Here is a 27,488-nt window from a genome sequence, read left to right on the forward strand (position 1 = left end):
AAAATCCGTATTGATTTTTCATTTGACAAGTTGTTGTAAAACACCGTCTATTTTTGGCATTTATGGATTGTTAATAATAAATTCATACAATAACTTAAATTGTGAATAAACTGTAGTTCGACTGTCGTGTTTTCGTGTTTTTCACTTTTGCAACCATGAGTGATTTAAGACACCGTCGTGGAGAAGGCGACGGGACTGAAAAAGCGGAAACTGCTGGAGAATCCGATCATGTAAAAATGTTTTTTGTTTATTCTTAGTTGTAACCTGTTCGCTTTCGTGATTAAAAATAATATTTTTGTGTATCTTGTTAGGTGGATTCAGAAGAAGAGAAGGTCTTAGAAGAGAAATATGTGGATGAAATGGCAAAAAACTTGCCACAGGGAACGGATAAAACACCTGAAATTCTTGACTCGGCGTTGTCCGGATTATCTTCTAGGTAAATTTATTTTGTTTTTAGCTTTGTTTTCTAGGTTAGTTGACTACTATATCTTTTAACGTACTTGCACATATTATCTTTAGTGATTCCATTAATTATTACGATTTTATTTATTAACAATAATTATTAAATTTTGATTTAATAAAAATTATGTTTTCTGACAAATTAAAATTTCACATTTGGCTTTATGTGGATGTTTCGTGCAAATGAAATTTTATTATAGCACTAACTGTATTTTGTGGTTTCGCCTGTGGTCTTGACATGATGTTCATTAGCTTACATCTTTCCTCAAGAAATGAATTGTCAAATGCAAAAAAAATTCTAATCCAACTGGTTTGAAGATTAAAATGTTCAAACAAACAAACTCTTCCACTTTATATTATATTACTAATATAGATTACCAGGAAAAAATCCTGTAATAATTAACTAGGTAACCAAATTTTTCTTTCATTTCAATAGGTAACTAAATACCTATGTTTATGCAAATAAATACAATTATTCAAGTCATGTCAGAAAGTCAAGTCAAGTCAATACTTAACTTTCTGACATAATACCAAATCCTTTACAAGATGCACAGAAAGAACTAAGTGCCATATGTCTTATTATCTTTACATGTATCTCTTGTCTCATATAATTTCATAATTCATCTCATCCATGCATACCAGTTCTGGTCGCTTTTGACTCTTCTTTCAAATGAAATACATATTCTTGTATATCAATCCAACTTTTATGTTTTTATGTCTGATTAACTTTTACCTGTAACTTCATTCACTTGACTGAGTTATGTTCATTGAACCAGGGTAAAAAGTAGCCTATGCCCTTGTTTATCCCATATACTATATGTGTATAATTTCATAGCTGTGTGGTCCCGACATTAGGCCACCCCTTCCTTTCCCATGGGTGTTGTATGAAGCAACTAAGGGAGGGCAAAGGATGGCTAGCAGCATTTCTCTTAAAACACATCTAAACCCTAACTGCAATTACATTATTTTTACATTAATCTGTCTGTCAAGCATGACAATTACTGGCAAAACCCCTTAAGAGGGAGGCTTATGTTCACCAGTGGACAGTTAAAAGCTGATATGATGATGGTGATGAAATTCCATGAGGATTGCTTAGGGTGGTAAGTGGTAATAAACAAATAATATTAATAAGGATTTAGTAAATACATCTAAATATTCATAAATTTTATATATTAATCCTTAAATACCTGAAGTTTCAAATTTGATACCGGGGTTATAAATCGCATTGGACGCCTACAATTGATTTTATTTTAATATTTGGCTGTTTACATGTTACCAAAAGTTTTTTTCAAAATAAATATATAAAACTATTGTTTTGATTTTTATACTATTTTTCCCCATTAGTAAACACAGTAAAGGGTACACATATATTTTTTTATTTGATTTAAAAAATCAGGGTTAAAAAACATGATAATATCTTTGTTTTGTAGTTTTGTTATAAAATATTACATCAGCAACTTATTTCTTAATTATATATTTTACAATATATATAAACTTATTTCATAAGATACCTAAGTTTAGTCAGTTCAGATACACTTCCTTAATGTAAGGAAATGTATTTAAATTTATTCTAAAATAATATTTGTGTATATTTTTAGTCTTGATACTGTTAATTAATATACACATATTAATGATATGTAACTGTGTTCTTTGTTAAACATAAATGGTTGTGTAGATGGAAAATTTATTTAAAATGCAAACACATTCTTTATTTTATTCAAATAACATTTGTAACAAGTGACAAGCATATATTTTCATTACTTTATTGAGTACAAGTTGATGTTGAAATATGCAATTAAGTATTAATCACAATTACAGTATATTGTGTCTTTGGAACTGTTCATGTCTAGAGTGGAAGATTACCACTTTCCATCAAGTAAGCTGTCAGCTTGTTTGCCATTCTAAGTTACTAAAAAAATATGTATATTACTTTTGTTATTAGATACACACTTTTAATTTTTTTTTAATGAATTAAAATGTATGCTGACAGCCCACCTGATGAAAAGTTGGGCATGTCTCTTATAGATATGAGCAGCAGGATAGTCATCTCAGAATATACTGTGACATCCTATACAGCTCGATTACAGGTAAGTAATACCACAGTTTACCTGTAATGGTGTCATATAAGGTTTTATGGTACTCTAGAATGTTTATGACATTATTTACATGTAAATGTTTTGCATTACATTTTAAAAAATTATTATGAGTACAAAAAGAAATATTTGTAGTTTAACTTTATTACCATTATTATTTTTAAATGTAGATGGAGAAATTGGGTGATTCGGGGTATCTTCACCTGGTTGATGATTGCGGCTTTTTGTCTCCTGATTTATGGAGGGCCGTTAGCTTTGATGATAACAGTAAGTCATATATATTATTTTTCTATTTTTTTAATAACATATTTTGTGGTTTCATTGTATTTATAATATAGGATTAAATACTCTTTTGTTTTAAATTAAAACTAGGCATATCCTATTTATTTGTTCCATTTATATTTTTTTTTAATTAAATTTAACATCAATCAAGTATCTCATTAGTTACCTTTGGTATTGGTGATCTATAAGACGGGTTATCCTAGTACTGAAACCTGTCTCTCACAAAGATTGTTTTAAATTGTAACCTATGTAACTGTAAGTTTTATTGTTGTTACTTTGTGAGAGAAATAAATATATATTTATTTATATAATATTCAGTTATATAAATATGTATTTATATAACTGAAAATACTTCCATTTTTAGGACAGAGAAACAGAATAAATAAAGTTATTGTATTTTGAAAAATTTTCATATTCAATTTCATGTACTCGCAAAGTATTGACAACTTTTTTTTTTTTTCTTTTATAAAAGTTCCAAAGAAGCATACAGCCCTTCTAAACAGTTCCCATAGCCCATAGACTGTTGCAACATCAGGAGTGTCGCATGCTTGTTGACAGACCTGAAGAAACCTTAACATGTTACTGTTTGTTTTAGGTTTTATGTGTTCAAGTGAAGTGTTTTGAAGAGATCATCAACATTGGCTACGCTGTATACCGGATCCATGGTCTTCCATGGTTCCGTTCACTCTCCTGGTATTTCTTGCTAACTTCCAACTACTTCTTCTATGGAGAGAATCTGATTGATTATTTTGGCGTCGTTATTAATAGAACGGTAAGTTTATTCAGATTTCTCTAAAGGCAACCTAAAATAAGATCTATTTTTCAAAAAGTGGTAAATGTTTAATGAAAGAAACAATATGTTCACGACTATAATCTTTAATGGGGTAGTCAGTTAATATTGTGATCCTGGAATAGACATCTAAAAGTTGCTGTGTGTTTTGTATCTATATTGTTAAAAGTTTCGTAAGCACACATTTTATTTTAATAAGTACCAGTTTAACTTACGTATAATTCGATCGAAGATCGAAAAAGCTGGACTAGTTTCGGAATCAAATCGTGATTCTTAGTCATGAGTGATTGTGACGCAAATACGAGTCTGACTGCGTATCTCGGCCCGCTGAGCGCCATCTATAGGCGATCTTTTTTATATGTTAAAAGATATCATCATCGAGTCAACCCTTAACCGTTTACTGTTGAACACAAGCTTCCCCCTTGGGGAGTTTTGCTAGTAGTTGACATGCTTATCAGGCAGATTGGCAACCGCAGTTTGCATTTAGAGATTTTTTAAGAGGGACTCTACTGGCCATACCTCGCCTTCCCTTAGTCGCCTCTTACTACACCCACGGGAAAAGAAGGGGCGGCCCATTCTATGCCAGGACCACACCCTTATAGATAGATATATGTTAGTATTATCGTATAAAAAAGTAAAGTTACAACTTAGTAAAATAAAAAAAATATACAAACCAAAATTCCTGGGTACCCTATTATCAATCTGTGCGTATCTATATAAATCATTAACAAAATCCTTAATAAGTATTCAAAAATCAATGTTAAATAAACCCTCTTGAGCCAATCAATTGCTAATCTGACAACATACATATTTTTTTATGATTTTTATCACTCGAGCGATAATTGCTGCTGTATTCGTAATATCGTATTTTACCCACTATTAGACGGCAGCAATATTAAATTATTAAATCTAAATTAAACAGCAGCAAAATTGTATCTTTCAAACTAAATCGATAAATTAATCGATAAACTGACAGCTGAAAAAATATTTAACATACTCGTTTTTACACACGAGCCACCCCGTGCCTTATTGCGGCGAAACGACCCGGTTCGTTTGATTTTAAGCCTGTTCTTCGGGTTCGGGTATCAAATACTATTCGTTGATTTGTGGTGTGGTTTAACCCGTGACTTTCAGCGTGACTTAATATTGATCGAGGGTAAAACGCAGTCTGTGTCTCTCCATTCTAATTCTCTAAATACTATGTGTTTACCGAATTTTATGCAATTGGTTTAGCGTTAAAGCTCTAAGAAGTAACAAATAACAGACTCGCTTTCATATTTTATATAATAAATTGTATTATCTAATATAATTTATTATATAAGTAATATATTTCTTTGTAAAATTATTATTATACATAATTTACATTGGAGTCATTAAAAGATAAAATATACAATGGCGGACTTATAAAGGCATCTCTTACAGTAGTATTTTAAAAAACTGAAAGAAAACTATAGAATGTTCAAGGGTACAAACCGTACAACATATAAATATATTAAATATATAATATTATACATTAAAAAGTATAATTCTTGTTGTCCAATTTAATAAACTGTAACTTGACGATCTATGTACATGGGAGATATTAAAGAAAAATTTATGTAAACATGCTAATAAAAGTAATAGAAGACAAAATATTTTTTAGAAATTTTGTCTGCGTATTAGTTCCGGCATCAGGCAAAAACTATTGCACCAAATTGGAAATAGTTTTCCTATGTTTAGCTATCTAAATGTGGTTTATTTCTTTCGTTTTTCTAGTTGGAAATATGTATGTAAGTATGGATACCGATCCGATATCTATATATTGGGTTTCTCTTGACATTTCTGGCCGGAAAAATCTCGTCACTCATTTCCATATCGCCCATATCGGTTGGATATCAATTTTCGAATTTTATTTTTTGGATAAGTCTTTTACATTTTCGTTATTGTACCAGTATATAGATACTGTAACTAAAATATAATTGGAAATATATTCCCTATCCTTATTTCCTAGTTCTGTAATCCCCACGTAGGAAGTGGCACGCAAAAATCTTTATACGAGCTATATTAGTAAGGAGACTTTGTACAAAAGTCGATTGCTTGGGTACCTCTGTCCCATTCGTGTTTCAACCGTGAAGCAGCTGTGTTTGCATGGCTGTGTTTCGGTTTGAAGGGTGGGATATGGCGTGAATTTACTGGGTACAGAGGAATAACACCTGAGTTGGCAGGCAGGCAAGGAATGGCAACGCATGGGGGGTATCATGTGCGAAACAGTATACTCTGTTATGTCCATGGTACTGCTCATGTCTTTAGGCGACGGTTACCACTTTCCATCAGGTGGACTGTCAGCTTGTTTGCCATTCTAAGTTGTATAAAAAAAAAAGGATTTCTAAATATGTTAATTGTGAAAGTTGTTTGATTCGACTAATATTATCGCTGGATAGCGACTTGTTATACCTGTTTCGTTCCACGCTATATGTACGAATATAAATCGAGCTATCTTTGAAATAGTAAAACGATCTCGTACACGGTTCAACCAGTGCACGTGTGTCGGCCCAAGTTCGCAAGTTCATTGATAAAAATCATACGATATATATGTTGCAGTCAAAACTCTTAACCAGTCAAAAGTACTATTGAGTAGCAAAATCAATCAAAAATACTTTTGACTGAATAGGTTGGTCAAACTGCAAATTTGCGGTTTTATTCATGGGTGATAATGGAATGGTAACCACACCCGCGCTATCGGAATACACCGGCGGGGTACCAGTGTAGGATGATAGGTGAGGATGAAGCAGGTCAGTTAGCCCATCGTGACGAATTCAACAAGAGTTGTTCACGACGGTTTCCAGGGGGATCCACGTGGAGGTTTTTTTTTATTTTTTTAATGGGTGATAATGGAATGGTAACCCCACCCGCGCTATCGGAATACACCGGCGGGGTACCAGTGAAGGATGATAGGTGAGGATGAAGCAGTTCAGTTAGCCTATCGCGACAAATTCAACAAGAATTGTTCACGGTGGTTTCCAGGGGGAACCACGTGGAGGTAGACCTATTAGGGCATATTGCTGGCAATAGGGCTGTCAAACTCCGTTACTAACAATCCCTTTCTCCCCGCAAATTTGCGGTAAGGTTAGGTTAGGTACTTTTAACTGTTATTTTAGTCAAAATTATTATTGACTGAAGCATACAGTCAAAAGTACATTTGATCGATTTTGCTAGTCAATAGTACTTTTGACTGGTTAAGAGTTTTGCCTGCAACATATATATTGAAATAATTCTGTATCATTGTTTGATAACACGATAAAACACTAATTTTTTTTATATAGTATATGTTGTATAATATTATTTGTTATATAATAGATTACTGAATTGTAACCGCTGTCGATTTATATACTACATATCATCATCATCACCGTCATCATCATATCTTGTTTTTTTAGGGAATATTAATATATTTTTTGCTATTGGAATACTGAATACTATACTTATGTAATAGTAAATTTGCAGTTTATTTATTTGGTTTAATCTCAAGTTTTTTCTATGAAGATAGAGATAGTGTATAAATATTATAATTTTATGGTATGATAAGTGGTCATCGTCATATCAGGTGTTCGTCTAGGAGGTGAGGTTTTGCAAGTAGTTGCCACGCTTTACAGGCAGGTTGGCAACCATAGTTTTTTTGGTGGGTGAAAATGGAATGGTAACCCCACCCGTGCTAACGGGATACGCTGGCGGAGCATTAGTGAAGGGTGATCGATGATAATGAAAACAGGCCAGTTAGCCCATCATTATGAATTCATCAGGAATTAACCTTGATAGTTTACAGGGGGAACCGCGAGGAGGTCGACCTGGTTGGGTATATTGCTAGCAATGGGATTCTCAGTCTCCGTTACTAACAATCCCTTTCCCCTCTGGCAACCGTAGTTAGGATTTGGTGATATTTTAAGAAGTTTCTTAAACAACTATTACAACCAAGCGTGGCAACTATTGCCAATAAGGGGGGAAGAGGGTTTATTGGGAAGGCCTAGGTTCTTTTTAATGGGTGATAATGGAATGGTAACCCCACCCGCGCTATCGGTATACACCAGCGGGACACCAGTGAAGGATGATAGGTGAGGATGAAGTAGGTTAGTTAGCCTATTGTGACGATTTCAACAAGAATTGTTCACGATGGTTTCCAGAGGGAACCACGTGGAGGCCGACCTAATAGGGCATATTGCTAGCAATGGGGCTGTCAAACTCCTTTGCCAACAATCCCTTTCCCCGAGGCCTAGGTTGAGCAGTGGAAATTGAGAGATAATTTCAGGGTTTTCTACCCGTTGTGTGATCATATTAGATTCTTCACGAGGCAGACAGAACCAATCAGTTTCCTCGACCTAGACAAAAATAATGTCATAGACACTTGTCTATGACTTTTTTTTATTACTAATAAACAACAATTAATAATACGTGAGTAAAGCCGATTATAATACTGTATTATCATTGATAAAAATGAAAAAAAATATTTGTCATGAATGATTCACTTTTCACTGCGCGACGCATACTCAATATAATTATCTAAATTCGATACATTTTTCTGTGGAATGTTAAAAATCAGGTGATATTATAATAATATAATAGAATAACAAATTAATCATGATGAATCGACATTCATTAATGACACGATAATTTTTTTTTTATACAACTTAGAATGGCAAGCAAGCTGACGGCCCACCTGATGGAAAGTAGTAACCGTCGCTTATAGACATGAGCAGTACCATGGACATAACAGAGTATACTGCTTAGCCCATGATACCCCCCAGGCGTTGCCATTCCTGAGGACTCGGGTATTATTCCTCTGTACCCAGTAAATTCACACCATGTCCCACCCTTCAAACCGGAATACAGCTATGCAAACACAACTGCTTCACGGTTGAAACACGAATGGGACAGAGGTACCCAAGCAATCGACTTTTGTACAAAGTCTCCCTCTGGTAAAGTAAATGCAAGCATTAATAAAAGTACGGCCATGTTGTATATTATATTGTATATTTATATATACACATATACATATTTTTTAATAGCTAATGATAGAATGGTAACCCCGCCTGCGCTATCGGTATATATGATACGCCGGCAGGACATCAGTGAGGGTGTAAGTATCATGCAAAGCGAGCTGCTTTCATCCTCACCTATTAGCCCATCGTGACAAATTTCACTAAAATTAACCACGATGGTTTCCAGGGGAACCATGTGGAGATCGACCTGATAGGGTGTATTGCTGGCAATGGATCATTTAGACCCCATTACTAATAATCCCTTTCCCCTCATATATACATATTGAAGTACTTAATTCGTCATCATCATTTTATCAGCCGTTAATTCTCCACATCTAAACATAGGTCTCGCCTATTAGAGGGATTTTACCATTAGTTGCCACGCTTGGCAAGCACGCTTTATTTAAATAAAATTTAAATAAAATTTTATTTTATTTTAATTAAAAAATAATTTGGTACATTAATGCTATATACAATATATCCTATAATAACACATAAAATATTTTTCGTTCTAATTCCATTAGGCAATCACGTCACATATCTACGGACAATATAAAATGGAACCTTTCATACAATCAACGCGATCACGTGATCGACTTAGTATGAAAAGTATAAAATTATCTATATTTCTGACCTGTAGGGTTACTCTTGAAATAAATTCCAATAGGTCGGTATTGGAATTAAGACGTTTCGCACTGTCGAATTGCAGTACTAGCGACATATTGTTCTGATAGATGCATATAAGTGTTACTTGTCAATGCAAACTATTGTAAACCGATCCCAATGTTTCATGAGAGCAGTATAAAATTATCATTGGCAATAATAATAATAAAACTTTATTATCCAGACTACAATGCGGTCCAATTTTGTTAGTAACAATTTTCTTACAAACTATGTTAGTAAAAAGAAAAACAAATTGATTTAATTAAGCAATTCACCCAGATGTGACCCAGCCGACTAGATCAGCATCTGAATGAAATGCCCAATTATCCCCAATAGATTGTATTGATATTTTTAATTTTTTTATTTATTCATAAACAAAATTTTGTATTTGAATGTCATAGTAGATACAATAATTTCATACAGTACATAAAATATAAATTAAATTAAGCATAATACAAATATTACAGTCATCTCTTAACATAAACAATATATATATTCAAATTTACTATAATTAGAATTCGTCATTTGAGTACAAACACCTTTCTAGCAGTAACGACTTCAACTTTGTCCTAAAGATATTTAAATCATTCAGTAACTTTAATTCCTTAGGCAGCTTATTGAATAACGCCACCGCTTGATTTCGTGGACAATGATATTTATATTAGATTCAAGAGTATACCCGCTGTTCAATAATTAATTATTACTATACAAAGCAGGCACAAGTGTTTATCGTATACGTAATGTTATAATATTCCACTTGACTTCACCACATAATTACCGTCAGTCGGTGTCCTTCTAAACTTCATCGCGCTGTTGAAAAAATAAATGAATGTTTCATTATTTCCTATACTTATGTTTAGTAATTACTATTGTTGTAACAATGAAGCAATGATATGTATCCTTGTTCTATTCGCTCTCTAAAGCGTCATTGCTTTTGTACAATTGTCAATAAGGAATGTGGGGAAGGAATTGTTAGTAATAGAGACTAAGGGCCCAATTGCTAGCAGGTTAACCTTCACGTGGTCCTCCTTGGAAATCATCGTGCCGAATTCTGGGTGTATTTCATCACGACTTGTCTTCTCATTCTCACTTATCATCTCTCGCTGGTCCTCCGTCGGTGTACACCGTTAGCGTGGACGGGGTCTACCATTTCATTGTCATCCATTAAAAAAATAAAGAATGTTTATTTCTGTTCAGCCCTCCTAGAAAAGTGACAATCGAATTCATAAATGGAATCGTAATCGTGAGCGAATCCGTGTGTATTGAGACATCGGATGTTGCTGTCTTATTCGATGTCATAGATTCAACGACTATTCCGTTGTTGGATACGCTTGCCACATATATATATATATATATATATATATATATATATATATATATATATATATATATATATATATATATATATATATATATATATTTTCTTAATTATATATGTACTTGTAATATCTATATATTGGTTAAATAATATTTATATTCGATATTGGTCATGCAATATATATGCAATAATATCGAAATAAAGAATCCGATCAGAGATATATAATATATATATATATATATATATATATATATATATATATATATATATATATATATATATATATATATATATATATATATATATATATATATATATATATATATATATATATATATATATATATATATATATCTAATATATAGTTATCGAAGAAGCACCGACTTTTTTTTTAAATAATAGATCAGCACTTTTTACGTCTAAACTAATGTTAGAAAGAGAACAGATTATGTTGTTTGTAAACTCAAAAAATAATTAACTTATTTTTTTTTCTATTGAAAGCTATATTATCAGCGAGTAACATGAGATATTTATTTATTTCCAAAAAATGCCATGCGAAGCCGGAGCGGACCGCTAGTAAATTATATACTCGAAATTCCATTAAGTGTCAACTATCAACAAGATAAATATTAATCTTTTTAATTGTTATTTTTATATCTGGAGCAAATATTTAATGACATTAATTACGCTCCATAACAGTTAACCCAAAAGTAATTGCTCTGTATTGATAAGGCTGCACATTGTTGACTCTGCCTTATTTCTTGTTATAAAATCTTTGTGTTTCGCAATAAAAAGTATTATTCATTATTTTTAACCTTACACCGTTTTTACAGGATTACCTCCGATTTCTGGTGACGTATCATCGCTTCATATCGTTCTGCCTGTACTGCGTTGGATTCGTGTGGTTCGTACTGTCGCTTGTGAAGCGGTATTACATGCGACAGTTCAGCCTTTTCGCCTGGACCCACGTTGCTCTCCTCATCGTCGTCACCCAGAGCTATCTCATCATACAAAATATATTCGAAGGTGAGTAATGGTAATTTTATAATATAGTGTGTAGGTTGGATAAACTACACAACAAAATAATTCATAAGTTGTTGGTTAGATCCGGCTCGAAGGATCAGAAATATGTGGAGTAAGTTACTCATTCACGCTTATATGGGTGAATTATTTATAAATTGACGTCAATTTACCATTGTAAACTTACCTATTTATTTTTATAGTTATATTCTGCATAAAGTACCAGCATTATTGTATAAGTAAAAAAAAGCATATGAAAAAAAAGGATGACGAAGGTATACGATGTGAAAGTGGAAGAATGCAGGCACCTGGGTAGACCAAAACTGGCATTAGAAATTTTATAAAATTTATTGAAGAAAAATTTTAGTAAGGATAGTGATTTTTAATATTTGGATCTCTGTCTACTCTGAAAGGCCATAGCTTTTAAATTACCTGTAGTTAGGGCTCTGCCGCGAAAATAGATTCAAAATAATCATCGTCGTCTGCCCACAGTAATGCACTAATTGACGTAGAACTCTTTAAAGACTATTTTATACGATTCTAAGCACAGAACTGTATAAAATAGTATGCATTTAAACATTCCCACCAGTCTTTCCCAAATTGTTCTATTCATTTTGCTAGAGATCGCATCACATTATGCTTAGACGCGGTTCTCACTCCAGGATCCGTTTGTATAAACAGTTTTCAGATCAGCGACATTGTTTTTTTTTTCGATTGGGTTCGCGATTGGGAGATGACTTAGATGATGGGAGATGGCTTAAGCGTCTTAGTTGACTTAAACTGCGATTTGATACAGCATAAATCTCTAATAGTTATTTAATTCTTGCACGCGTAGTTTATTTTGATAGTGCTTCGGGTGCTTATTTTTCACAGCAGCAAGAAGATGATATGTATTAATGTGACTTGTTTAGCGACATTGTTACCAGACCATAGCCACTGGGTGGAAGGAATTGTTAGTAATGTGGACTACCAGTCCCATTGCTGGTAATGTACCCCGGCAGGTCGACCTCTACGTGGCCTCCCTTGGAAACCATCGTGCTAAATTCCTGGTGTATTCATCACGATGGGCAACTGATCTGCCTTTTATATCATCCCTTACTGATACCCCGTCAGCGTATACCGTTAGCACGTGTGTGGTTACCATTACATTATCATCCATTAAAAAAAGTCTGTAGTCACTTGTTATTAAAATTATGCGAATAAATATTAAATAAGAAAAAAATAAAAAGTTGCCATTTTTCAGAAGCGCCTCCTATGTATTTTAATTCTATTTGTGTATTACTTTAATAAGTATTTAAAACTAATTTATATAAAAACAGAGCTTTTTATTTATGCTATGATCATAAAATTGTACAATACATTACGTGTTTAATAGTTACATATATCAGACAATACATAAAGTGAACACAATCTGTACACGTAAATAGTACATCGTTATAAGTCCCTCGACGAGTGTGACAATGCTTATCAGTATATTCTTGCCGGCCGTATTTATGTCACAACTACATTGTCACGGGCGAGAAGCCCTTCAAAGCGGTTTCTAACTAGGACAAATATAAATAAAACAGGATTTAAGCGACAGGAGGGCGCGAGAACGTAGACCTAGTTCTTAGTATAAATAAAGAAAATTGGCCAATTATGAATTCCAAACGCATACACAGTGAAATTTATTTTTTTTTTCTTTTAAATTATTATAATTATTAATTGTAAATATCTATTTACTCGTCTTTTAATTATTTAAAAAATGATGCCGGAAAAGTCGTCTTAAATACGGATCTATGGGCATTTTTCGAACGGATATAAATTATTTGTGCAATTAAATTAAATTTGTGGTCATGGTAAATAGAAACATAATGGTTTTTGCTATAAATGTTGTAATGATGTTGTAGAGTAGGCGAATATCTATTATAACCAACTGTTGTTATAACTTCCACACATATATCTTTCTTTTTTCTTTTTATACAACTTCTAATGGCAAACAAGCTAACGACCCACCTGATGGAAAGTGGTAACCGTCGCCTATAGATACGAGCAGTACCATGGACATAACAGAGTATACTGTTTCGCCCATGATACCCTCCATGCGTTGCCATTCCTGAGGACTCGGGTTTTATTCCTCTGTACCCAGTAAATTCACGCTATATCCCATCCTTCAAACCGAAACACAGCCATGCAAACACTTTTGTACAAAGTCTCCCTCTAGTTGACGGTTATGTGTTGCATTTTCACTGCTCATCTGCTGTTTGCGTGAAATTTAATAACTCTTTATTAATAACTCTGTATAATGTCATATAAATATATACATATATATTTGTCATAGGATATATATCTATCATAACTATATCTCTTTAATAACTTTAAATGAACATGATATTTTATTCCCGTCCCAAAATTTTTAAACAGGATATAATATAAAATTCATCAATTTATTACTAAAAACGCCAAATCTAGGTTTTATTTATCCTTTTCATTTTATTGTTATAATACTATACGTTAAATGTGTGTATTATTATACTTTAAAATAAAGTGACCAAACATGCTATGCCTACATTATATGCTATTAACATACATATATATGTAGTTATAATCGTTAAAATAGGTTTATAGGTATTAAATAAATAAGACGATACCGTCTATAAATTTAATATCGCTTGTCGCCTTTGCATAGGCCATATCCTGTTTCTACCCTATGTTACGTAGGGAAGCCGACACGAATAGATTACACATGTTTCTATGTGGCATGTGGCGAATCCGCTAAAAATGTTACGAATTCACATCTGATATATTGCTGTGTGACAACCTGTTAATTAAAGAGATGGTTTAATTTTTTTTTTTATTGATTAACGCACAACGATAAAAAAAGTTGGCTCTAAAGCCGTAAAATAACAATACCTGTTTTGTTGTTTTTTAGTCTAAACTATAAGGTTTCTACGATATCTAATATAAGGTATTGGAGGATATCTTAGTTCAGCCATAGTATTTTAGGCGTGAAAAATGCAAAATTTTCTAGTTTCGAAATAAAATCTTATATCGTCTTTAATAAAGACGTTTTTGCTACATTGAAACAATTTTATCTATACTTAATATTGACACTCGAGACGCCATAAACTTATCTAATCTCTTATCAGCATAAGTCAATTGCGTGGGAAAAATAGTTCTGAAATATAATGCCAAAGACCTCTATTTTTACATACATCTCTTGTTTTAACCATCTTTATAACTTTTCTCATATATTCTGGTTTCGGAGACTTGACTCTTCTCTCCGACAGTCTTCAGTCTATCAGATCATGAAAGGTCTTCCGTCCCGATATTTACATTCTTCTTTTTTGACTTTATATGTCTGTTTTGCGATCTATCCTGCGCAATTTTATTGTGTCGCAATCCCGCGACTTTGTCCACGTGAATTGTTATGTAAAAGATCCAGTGTTTTAAGTTAGGGTTATGACCCATCCGAGTACTAAATTTTATTGTAATCAGGGGGCCTACCATGAAATGACATTCCGAAGTTTCAGACTCAATTTCGTGTTTTCGTTCGTTCGTCACAAATCCTACCATAAAAGTCCAAAGGAATAATATTTTAATGTTTTTAAACGATAAGTATTATGTAATTTTAACATCAAATTCGTGTTTCATTCGCCTCCGAAATTTCGGAAAACATTTCGTAGTAGACCCTCTGTACAGTATTTTTTTGCGTGAAAGAGTAATAAAAATACATCCATACATACATTCCTCGTAAACTTTAGTATTTGTAATGGTAATAGAATGGTTTTAATGACAAGATATCAAATTGTATTTTAAAAAAATAATTTTTCAATACTATATTTTGAAATGCATGCATAATATGAAAAACGATTGGATATGCATAGATTTCATTACACACAGTATCTATTTAGCAATAGCGTGTTTTGTAACTGCCTATTCGCCTTTGCACAGGATGCTATTGTTAATCTATACTTATTAACAAATTGCTAGGCCATTACCTGTTTTTTTTTATATATATACAACTTAGAATGGCAAACAATCTGACGGCCCACCTGATGGAAAGTGGTAACCGTCACCTATATACATGAGCAGTACCATGGACATAACACAGTATTCTTTTTCGCCAATGATACCCCCCATGCGTTGCCATTCCTGAGGACTCAGGTGTTATTCCTCTGCACTCTGTAAATTCACGTCATATCCCATCCTTCAAACCGAAACACAGCCATGCAAACACAACTGATTCACGGTAGAAACACGAATGAGACAGAGGTACCCAAGCAATCGACTTTTATACAAAATCTCCTTCTGGTAGAATGTTACTTTTGAAAAGCTGTTTAATTTAATTAATATAAAAACTTCCTAATAATGATCCTAATGATGATGATATTTAAAAAAAAAAAAAACTTTTTTAATGCTTTATTCCATTCTTGTACATTGTCTTTCTTTATTCGGAACTACCTAGTTATTTGTCGTATTTTCATTATCTTTCCTACACCTTTGTTTGTATTGACTGACGAATTAATGGATGACATTAATCTTTTATTATCAACAAAGAATCAAAATCGTACTCTGATTAAATCGCAGTGAATAAATTGATATCTAACAATAAAACGTAATCCCATCGGGCTGCGTGACGCATTGGTTTATTTTCCAATTAGGTCGGCTTTCCAGAGCCTTCGACATATGAGCTATTTGGTACATAACCGTTTGGAGGTAAAAACATGCACGTCCGAGAGCTGAGTTTTGTGTTTACACAAGAATATTTTTAGAAGCGTTTGATCTTTATCCAGCCAGCTATACAGCTGGAGTGTGTATTATTTAATATTACAAAAGTATTCTTGGATATATCATGGTTACATTGTATTATATTTGAAATGAAACATGTTTAATTCACTCTAGTACTCTAGTGCGTGCCAATTGTTGTTCTAAGTACATTAATTTGAAAATGTAGATGACTGCGTTACTACTATCGTCATATACTCTGTTATGTCCATGGTACTGCTCATGTCTATAGGCGACATGAGCAGTACCATGTCATTTCAGTTTAGTTGTATTTTTTTTTTGTTTGTTATCTCAGAACTCCGTTTGTTGTAAACTGATTTGGAAAATTCTTTTAATTTTATCTAAAACTTATAGATATTTATAGGTCTCATAGAATTTTTAATAGAATCGGTTCAATAGTAGTTTTAAAACAAAATAACTGATTTTTAAGTCGGTTTTTTAGAAATGCAATCTAATTATAATCAAATTAAACTTTATTCAATAATTATATCAATTTTACCAAATAATAATGTATCATTCGATCTAATCACTTCCAGTAATATGCATTCTTGAGTGATTGAACCACGCAATTTATTTAAAAGCGGTCTTAGACAGGCAGGTGATGATTACCTGAATATTGTTGTTTTTTTATTTAAATTTAACCATGTTTTTCATCGGAATAGGTCGCTACAAAACTAATTTGAATTTCTAAATATTTTATGTAACAGAGTTTCACATTGTATGCTAAATAAATGGATGCTTTTAACGAATAAACAGTATTAGCACAGACATTTTTATTTTAAAATAATAATAGTGTTTTTTTTTTTTCAATTAGTACCAACTTATTTCCAGATTTTTTTTTATTTGGTTTATATTTTTTTATACAATTTAGAACGGCAAACAAGCTGACGGCTTACCTGAAAGAAAGTGGTAACCGTCGCCTATAGACATGAGCAGTACTGTTTCGCCCATGATACCCCATGCGTTGCCATTCCTGAGGACTCAGGTGTTATATCTCTGTACCCTGTAAATTTACGCCATATCCCACCCTTCAAACCGAAATACAGCCATGCAAACACAACAGCTTCACGGTAGAAACACGAATGGGACAGAGGTACCTAAGCAATCGACTTTTGTACAAAGTCTCCCTCTGGTATGTGAGTTTATCTTTTCTGTTATAGTTTATGATAGAAAAGGTAAAATAACATATATGAACTCTCTAAATATTACAGATATTGCTCCTCTCTTTTAAAATATATGTTAAATATATAGATCATATGATAAATGTAATTTTAACACTGTTAAGTACTATCTCTTTCTTTAGTACTATTTTTCGGTGTTCTTTTTTGTCTTCGTGTGCTATTAAATATGTGTATGTTGATATATATATATCAACATACATATATATATATATATATATATATATATATATATATATATATATATATATATATATATATATATATATATATATATATATATATATATATATATATATATATATATATATATATATATATATATATATATATATATATATATATATATATATATATATATATATATATATATATATATATATATATATATATTACTTTATACATATTTATTTATTTAACTCTTTATTGCAACATAAATAAAAATATACAATGACAAGTGCATAATTCAAGTGAAATACAGTAACATAAATACAGATTAAAATATACATATAAAATATACATAATAGTACGCCACCTACCTTTTGTCTTTTTTCTCAATCTCCTCTATCCAAGGGAAGTGTAGAAGAAATTGCTTAGCAATAAGGCTGCCTTTTGTATCACTTATCATTGTAGGTTTACTGTGTTTGTTATTTTTATAAATGGTGCAATAAAGTGTAAATAAATAAATCTTACAATCTTGTAACTTACTTTTATTATTAAAATAAATGGTCTCTCAATAATATCGGGGCCGGTTATTATCTTAATGGCGTTAATTTAATGTTTCATACTTGAGACAATATTGTTGATGCCATATTTTATATTGCATTATTATATAATTGTTTACTATAAAATAGTGCGATGCCTTGTTAGTTTTTATTAAACAATTTATAAAAAGAAATGTTAAGGCTTTTCAAAATCGTAACTATTTTTTTCTCTATAACCTTTACGCATGATTCCTTACGGGGAGGAATTATGGGGATGAATCAAAAATCATGGGGATGGATGAACAAAACACGGGGAGGAAGAGAGTCAAATGTATTTACATATATACCTTCACCTTCACTCCGAAGTAAATCCAAAAATTAAAATAAATGCATTATTTAAGTATAATATATAAAATATTTTAATTCTTATTGCTAGATTGTTCCTTTGGACTAGAACAGGATAATCCTACTATTACTAATCTACTTTAGTAGTTTTTTTGTCGTCCCATCAGGGAGAAAAGGACTGTTAGTAATGGGGGTTTAAAAGCCTCATTGCTAACATTTATACCCTATCAGGTCTACCTCCACGTGGTTTACCTTGAAAATTATCATTTTTAATGATTGTTGAACTTGTCACGATATGCCGACAGACAGATTCGTCCTCGCCCGTGATATTTTATCGGTGCCTCGTCAGTATATACGAATGACGCTGGTGGAGCTATCATTCCATTATCACCCCTAAAAAAATCGTGTTATCATACTAGCGGGATACTTGTGAAGGAAAGTAAGCGAGAATGAATTCAGATTAATTAGCCCATCATGACAAATTATTCACGATGATTTCCAGGGGGTTCACGAGAAGATTAACCTGACAGGGTATACTGCTAGCAATGGGGTTACTAAACTCGATTCCATATATATATATATATATATATATATATATATATATATATATATATATATATATATATATATATATATATATATATATATATATATATATATATATATATATATATATATATATATATATATATATAGTCCCTAGCCCTCCCTTCCATTGTTTTTTTTTTATACAACTTAGAATGGCAAACCTGACGGCCCACCTGATGGAAAGTGGTAACCGTCGCCTATAGACATGTGCAGTATCATGGACATAACAGAGTATACTGTTTTGCCCATGATACCCCCCATGCGTTGCCATTCCTGAGGATTCAGGTGTTATTCCTCTGTACCCAGTAAATTCACGCCATATCCCACCCTTCAAACCGAAACACAGCCATGCAAACAACTGCTTCACGGTTGAAACACGAATGGGACAGAGGTACCAAAGCAATCGACTTTTGTACAAAGTCACCCAAACCAAAGTCTTGTTCAGCCAACCAAGTTAATTTCTCATTCCAATGGTTATTTGATTAGAATTAAATTATTTTATTCAATTCCGCTACCATTAGTATGTGTGCGACTGCCAACACTTGAAGATCGATCACCGCTATTACTACCTACCAGTAATATATATTGGACTTCTGTAAGATAACAGACTGTTGCATTTGATTTGATGGATAAAACATTCGTCATCAGTTACTAAAGAAAAGTAAAAGAATCCTAGTTCAGTGAAATACTCTCATTCCAGGTCTGATTTGGTTCATCGTGCCCGTGTCCATGATAATCTGCAATGACGTCATGGCCTACGTGTTTGGTTTCTTCTTCGGGAAAACACCTCTGATCAAGCTGAGCCCCAAGAAAACCTGGGAAGGGTTCATCGGAGGCGGTTTCTCTACAGTTGTCTTCGGTCTTGTTGTAAGTAACTTTATTACAACTTGAAATAGCGAAAAAAGCTGACCGTTGTCTATTAACATAAATGGACCATGGACAATATGGTATATATATATATATATATATATATATATATATATATATATATATATATATATATATATACTTAATATCTGTTTTAAAAGTGAATGTGCAAAATCATTGAAATTAATATATTTTAATATATTATCTATGTTTAATATGTATGTATTAAAAAAAATTTGTACCCATAGTACAAGCTCTGCTTTATTTAACACTAGATGGCGCTGTGTAAAATATTCATTCGGTAAAACATTGATGCTCCTTTCCACTTTGGGTTTGCTGGAAAAAAATCGTTTAGAGTTAAGCTCGCTTTTGTACATTTACTTACACCTGCCATATTTTTATGTATTATCCGTGTGTACAATAAAGTGTAGATAAATAAAAAAATAAATATATAAAATCATAAAATATATAGTTATTTAAAAATGCTTGTATTATATTATATTGTAAAATCTTTATTATACATACTTTAAATTAGGCACATTAAAAAGATTTAATATACAATTGCGGACTTATCCCTTAGAGGTGAGGTATCTTTGAGAAGCTGAAAAAAAAAACTATAGAATATTTGAGGGTAAAAGCTGTACAGCTAAAAATAAGATAATTAAGTTTACTAGAAAAATATTATTATTATTAATTTCCAGCTGTCCTACCTGATGTCACAATACCCGTACCTGGTGTGCCCGATCGAGTACTCGGAATCTCTCGGCCGCATGACCATGGACTGCGAACCGTCACTGCTGTTCCGTCTCCAAGAATACACGCCGCCCCAGTTCGTGCAGCCGGTCATGAAAGTCGTAAGTTCTATTCTTTATTTATTTACACTTTACAGAGGGAGACTTTGTACAAAAGTCGATTGCTTGGGTACCTCTGTCCCATTCGTGTTTCTACCGTAAAGTAGTTGTGGTGTATGGCTGTGTTTCGGTTTGAGGGATGGGATATGGCGTGAATTTACAGGGTACAAAGGAATAACATCTGAGTCCTCAGGAATGACAACGCATGGGGGTATCATGGGCGAAAAAGTATACTCTCACCTAATGGCTTATGTATATTATAAGCCATGTGGTAATGATTATCTAGACTCGAAACAATTTTTTTTAATAATAATAATATTTTTATTTAAGAAAGATATAGTTGCATAAGGTACAATTTACAATTTTTACAATTTATATACAACGAGGAAATATCTGCATTACCATCAGTCCCCAAACTAGGCCAGACCTGTATCTTGGATGAGTGCGATTACCTATTTATTAGTACACTTTATTTACCAAAAAATAAAATAAATAAATAAATAAGGAAAACTATGTAAAATGCTGAGTACGTGTGTGCGTGCGTGCGTGTGCGTGTGCGTGTGCGTGTGTGTGTGTACACGTACGTTTTTGTTACGTATTTTCTTGCTTCCCCAATTGCGTTTCAGTTTAATATTAAAAGAACTCGAATACTTAATCACTGTCCTTTATTTAATCAACTGACGTGAAATACAAAAAGTGTCAGACAAGAGATGTCATAAAACAAACGTCAAAAATGACAATACTAGGGATCGTTTACGAAGCGCATGAACGTTCGTAAACGATCCTTTTTTAAACTACATACTTACAACTACAATTTACGACAGTTTTGACGTTTTTTTTTTTTCAGTTTGGAATGGAGAAACTCAACATGTACCCGTTTATGATTCACTCGCTCGCTTTGAGCATATTCAGCTCAGTCATCGGACCTTTCGGCGGCTTCTTTGCATCTGGATTCAAACGGGCTTTTAAGATTAAGGTGAGTTAATAATATCAATAATAAAAAAATAATAAAATCACGAGTAAAATCCCTAATTAAATTATATAATGAATTGATTGTAATTTGAAAGCATTTGTCAACTGGTGTCGTTATGTTGATTTTATTGATTATATTGTGATATATTCGAGGTATACATTTTGACAGTTCTTGTGACCCTTTTGTTCATGTTTGGCAGGACTTCGGCGATGTGATCCCCGGCCACGGCGGCATCATGGACCGTTTCGACTGCCAGTTCCTGATGGCCACCTTCGTCAACGTCTACATCACCAGTTTCATAAGGACAGCCACTCCGCAGAAATTACTGCAACAGGTAAACATTCCATATATAGAAAGTCCTATGAATATTTTTTATGGTATTTAAAATGGCAAACAAGATGACTTAAACCATTGTAAAAAATGGTAACCGTCGCCTATAGACATGAACTGCACCGTGGACATTACAAAATACATACTATGTTACACACGGTATATCTCGTGCATTGCCATTCCTGAGGACTGAGGTTTTTTTTTATTGGATGAAAATGGAGTGTTAACCCCGCCTGCGCTAATGGAATACACTGGCGGGGCACCAGTGAAGGGTGATCGATGAGGATGAAAACAGGCTAGTTAGCCCATCATGATGAATTCATCAGAAATTAATCACGATAGTTTCCAGGGAGAACCGCGAGGAGGTCGACCTGGTTGGGTATATTGCTAGCAATGGTATTCTCAATCTCCATTACTTAACAATTTCACCATATTGCCATATCCCCTTCAAACTCCATACATTTTATATTGTTATTTGTAGTATAGATTGATCTATAATTGACTAATGTATTGTGTAAATACATTTTAATTATTCTAGATATAAGTTGTTAATTGCAGTACAGTGCCGACATAGAATGTTCCACCCTTTCCTTTTCCGTGTGTGTCGTAAGAAGCGACTAAAACAATGTAATCGGTTGAGGGATGGGCAACAACGTTTGTTGCCAAAAACCTATTTGTGGTTACCGACCCGTTTGTCAACTACTGGCAAAATCCTTTTTACGGGGAGATAGATAGATAGATAAATACTCTTTATTGTTTCCTCCAAAAGATTACAATAGTGAACTTATTATAAATATAAATAATTACAAGAAATAATCACAATGAGAAAGCAGTTGTGTTTGCATGGCTGTGTTTCAGTTTGAAGGGTGGGATACGACGTGAATTTACTGGGTACAGACCAATAATACCTTAGTCCTCAGGAATGGCAACGCATAGGGGGTATCATGGGCGAAACAGTATATTCTGTTATGTCCATGGTACTGCTCATGTCTATAGGCGACGGTTACCACTTTCCATCAGGTGGGCCATCAGCTTGTTTGCCATTCTAAGTTGTATAAAATAAAAAAAGAAACCTTATTGCTCTTTTACGAAACTTGCACATTCATGCATAAATTAAACTTAATATCTCCCATTTCAGGTCTACAATCTCAAACCGGAACAGCAGTTGCAACTCTTCTACGCACTCAAGGAGTCTCTCGAGAACAGGAATATCCTCAACATGGTACCTTAGACGCGTTAAACGAACACAAGGTAACCTATTTACTCATAGACAATTGACTACATACCTAATGTGTGAGTTCACACTTGACTGATAAACCGCCGCGACGCAGTGACTACGGAATTGTCTACCGTTTCTCGATGCGGTCAGTGCCAAGTATATTGAACTTCCTTTTGTAAATCTGGTTGTATTTTTAAGATGTTGACCACCGGTGGACTGTTTATGGGCGTTACATCCCGAATTATGACGACGAATGGGTATTAGCAGTGCATATTACGTTGTTAACGTGCCAACGCCGCGAATTATTAGTCAGATTTGATACAATACAGAAAGAGATAATATTATAGGGAATCGCTTTGAGATAGAGTGAGATGCAAACAGTATTTACATGTTAGAAACAACAGAACAATAAGACTTGCACCATAGTGTAAAGTAAATAATAATAATAATACAAATAAATGATTACTTGTGATGGTCGAATTTATATGGCGTCAGTGTGTCAGCAGCGTTAGATATAATAACAAATATACAGGGTGTCAATTGGAATTGGGGAATTTTTGATGATTTGTATGAGTGATAGGGAGTGTAATATTTTAGCCCAAAACCTTAGTCCACCGCTGGCGTCGCCATAGTGATATGAAAATTAACGTAATATATACAATAATATGATCTCTGAAACATGACGATATAGCCGTCGACTGTTGTAGCGGATAGCGTTTTGTCCGTCAAGTGTGGTGGTATTCTAACGTATTATAACATATCGTTTGTACAATGCTCGAGAACAAATAATTCAATAATTATAAAATATAATAGACATTACTAAGTTGCTTTTATCATCATCATCATCATCATCATCATCAACATCATGTTATCAGTCATTAACTGTCCACTGCTGATAATAGATATCTCCCATAAGGGATGTTTTGCCAATAGTTGCTACACTTGGTAACTGCAGTTAGGCTTTGGTGATGTTTAAGAACTCTGCTGCCGATCCCTCGACAATTGAGTTCTTTTTGTCGCCTCTTATGAGACCCACAGGAAAGGAAAAGGTAGTCCATTCTATAGCTGGACCACACCGCAACTTAGTTGTTTTATTATTAATTAAATATTTATAATTTACTTCGCAGGATAGTAAAATTAACCTCTCCATATAATTGCATACGTTTTATTGTATTATATCGTAACGGTACAATCGTACGATATCGTGATAAGAGGAGTCATTTGGTAAATGAAAACGATTAAGCAGTCAATTGTTATTTTTGTTATTGTTTATTTTTCTCGAGTATTGTATATAAATGAATTAATAAAATGTTCTAGTCCTATGTAAAATCATTTGCCCCGATATATTAATATTGTGTTACGTCCATTAAAATATTGTTATAATACCTCCTAATAAGCGAATTACAAAACAAGAAAATAACAAACCCACCAAAGAATTATTCGAGGCAAATGATCCGTACTGATATATATCGATACGATATAGAATACAATTATGATTTATAAATCATCCCAAGAAATATCGGAATGTAGTTTAATTTTATGTTTATAATAAACGTATTAAAATAGTGATTTAAATAATATTAAGGCTATCGCGCGGGTAATTGATGTATTGTTATTCTTGTATTGTTGGTTGTAATTCATATAATACTTATGGCAATATATTTCTGTATGACTAATAGTTATCCAATTGAAATATCGATATTATTGATTGTAAAAATCTGATAACGAACCTGTGCGTATGCCTTTACATTTATAAAAAATACGATCAAAAACAAATATTTATTTAAATAAATACTAGCAAATTAACTAAACTACTGTTAATAATTAAATAAACTACTGTTATCGTCTTATTCATATAAACGTAAAACCTCCAATAGTAGACCTGTTTAAGAAAATTATTGTCTCTTTTTTTTTCAAATTATAAACGGGCACATGTCCTCGCGGCAACGCACGGCGACGCGCGATCGTTGCGTTGACATGACAGAAGCAAATCGATAGATTGTGTAGAAGCGCGATAACCGCACGATATCGCGCGTTCTTGTAGGGTTGAACGAATTTAGAAGTTAGTAGGTAGGAGTTAGGTATATATATGGTGCCGTGCGGGGCAATCGTTCGCGCGGTCGTTTGTGTCGGCCCTAAGAAATTTGTTTCAGATTTCTAAAATAGGTTTATGTGTTGAATGTTTAACGTTTTTGTTAATTATAAAATTAATAATTACGGATCTTGAGAATTACAAATTATAAGTCCTCAGTGTACTCTGTGACACAGAATATATTTCGAATTAATATTAAGTATTTTATTTAGTACTCGTAATTGTAATGTTTAGGTAATAAGATGCGTTTAGTTTCCTCGAATGTTTTTAGTAATATGTCAAAAACTTGTACTGCTTTAATGCGCAGCCTGTGATGACTGGGCGTAGAATATGTATTAAATAGTTTTAAAAAAATAAAGCTTTCCAAATATATCACGCTGACAGCAACATCTGGTATAGATTATGGAATTTCTGTTAAAATAGCTGCTTTCCATTTTTAAACGCCGACTGATTAAAAAGTGATTTTTAAAAAGAAAATTATGGTTTTCTCGAATAAAACAAGATTGTGGTTGAGTCATAAAATAGTAAAAAGTATAGCTTCCAAGCATTTAATAAATGTATATTATTATTGCCTAGAATTTTTAGGCTTGCGATGTGATTTTTTTTATCTTTTTTTTTTTTAATTGTGTATGTATTAGGCATTTATTTCATATTATTGTGATGCGATTCTTTTTTATGACTACATTCTTATTCACAAAGAGCGAATTCGAATAGTAATAGAATTTGTGGCTAGTTAATATGTTTATTTGAATTTTTAATCATTTATATCGAAATTGTATTAAATATTTAGGATATATAATATAATATTATTATATTTTTATCGACACTGCATTTGGTTGCATTGCACTATAGTTAATCGGTTATGTTAAAATAGATACTCATAGATTGAGTAAGGTTTTGGGTTTAAGGTTGGGGGTGAAGGGAAATTAGGTAAATAATTGTTTACCATAGATAGAAATAACATATAGTTGCCACGTAGCAAAATTTTTAAAATAAACAATAACGTAAAAAGAGAATGCCATAGAAATGTTATCAGCGTATGCATTGTGAAATAGTAATAGTATGACGTCACTGAATAAACGAACGAACAAAAAATGCACTTTCTTATTCGCGATATATAAAAGTGACGTACCTATCTAATTTGAACGGGTAATACAAACAATGCTTAAGACGTGGAAAATAACTTGAATCACCCAAAAATAAAAGTATGCACCAGGCAAAAGTAAGACAAAAAGTAGTTCCGATCTTGCTCACACTTCCGTGTATTGCTTATAATGCTGTCTCGTTCTAACTAATCAATACTGCGGGTACTATAATAAATCTATGAATAATAATATTAACACAGACTTACTTGACTCAAAGAAGCTTAAATATATCGTTAAATAAAACACTATTCTATCTGATATTGTAGTCGTGAGCGTGTTTTTTTTTTTTTTTTATTTAAAAGCTTTCACTCCCAACTATATGTTGGAACGGAATGGGTATAACAATTCAAAATTCAGTGACAATTGTTCTGAAACTATACAGCCTTTCGTGATTTTTCCGCTAGAATATTATTTTGACGTATTCTTACGTTACTGCCTTAAAACGCTGTCTTCAAATGGCGTGAGCCTAAATAATTGTTTAATTTTAAACAAGTATATAAATTCTGCATTCCGAATTCCCGATCTTCCTCAATGAAGAATTAGGCATCATCTCTCGTTTCGTTCACTTATGGGTTTCGACTAAGCTTGTACACGATATGTTCTCATATTATTATTTCACTTGGATCTTTCGTTTAGTTATAATTATGTATTCGTTAAGTTTGGTGATGATTTATTGTGATTATAAGTTGTTATATCTCACGTTAAGTTTGCGCTTTGCGTTTAATATTTACACGTTCGCTAGTTGCGTTTAGTTTTTTTTTTTTTTTTCTTTAATAGCAAATTACGTATCTG

At 32.8% G+C, this 27,488-nt stretch overlaps 1 protein-coding gene across 1 annotated transcript; it reads left to right on the plus strand.

The window, feature by feature from the left end:
• Positions 1 to 19: 19 nt before the first annotated feature.
• On the plus strand, positions 20 to 26,988 carry LOC113511905 (phosphatidate cytidylyltransferase, photoreceptor-specific). Its single transcript, XM_052894488.1, has 10 exons — positions 20 to 230; positions 312 to 436; positions 2,723 to 2,819; positions 3,430 to 3,606; positions 11,451 to 11,643; positions 19,920 to 20,086; positions 20,788 to 20,940; positions 21,785 to 21,913; positions 22,110 to 22,244; positions 23,379 to 26,988. The coding sequence occupies exons 1-10, from the start codon at positions 156 to 158 to the stop codon at positions 23,469 to 23,471; spliced, it is 1,344 nt and encodes a 447-aa protein (XP_052750448.1). The 5' UTR covers positions 20 to 155; the 3' UTR covers positions 23,472 to 26,988.
• The last annotated feature ends 500 nt before the right edge of the window (positions 26,989 to 27,488 follow it).

Source organism: Galleria mellonella, unplaced genomic scaffold (genome assembly GCF_026898425.1).
Source record: "Galleria mellonella isolate WM207_F2 unplaced genomic scaffold, CSIRO_AGI_GalMel_v1 utg213, whole genome shotgun sequence".
Classification (NCBI taxonomy): Eukaryota; Metazoa; Arthropoda; class Insecta; order Lepidoptera; family Pyralidae; genus Galleria; species Galleria mellonella.

Bases quoted from the DNA above. Each gene is read 5' to 3' on its own strand.
- LOC113511905 (XM_052894488.1), top strand. From the start codon at position 156: ATGAGTGATTTAAGACACCGTCGTGGAGAAGGCGACGGGACTGAAAAA. The intron at 3,607-11,450 runs GTAAGTTTATTC...CCGTTTTTACAG, and splicing joins GCGTCGTTATTAATAGAACG to GATTACCTCCGATTTCTGGT. The intron at 20,087-20,787 runs GTAAGTAACTTT...ATTAATTTCCAG, and splicing joins CAGTTGTCTTCGGTCTTGTT to CTGTCCTACCTGATGTCACA.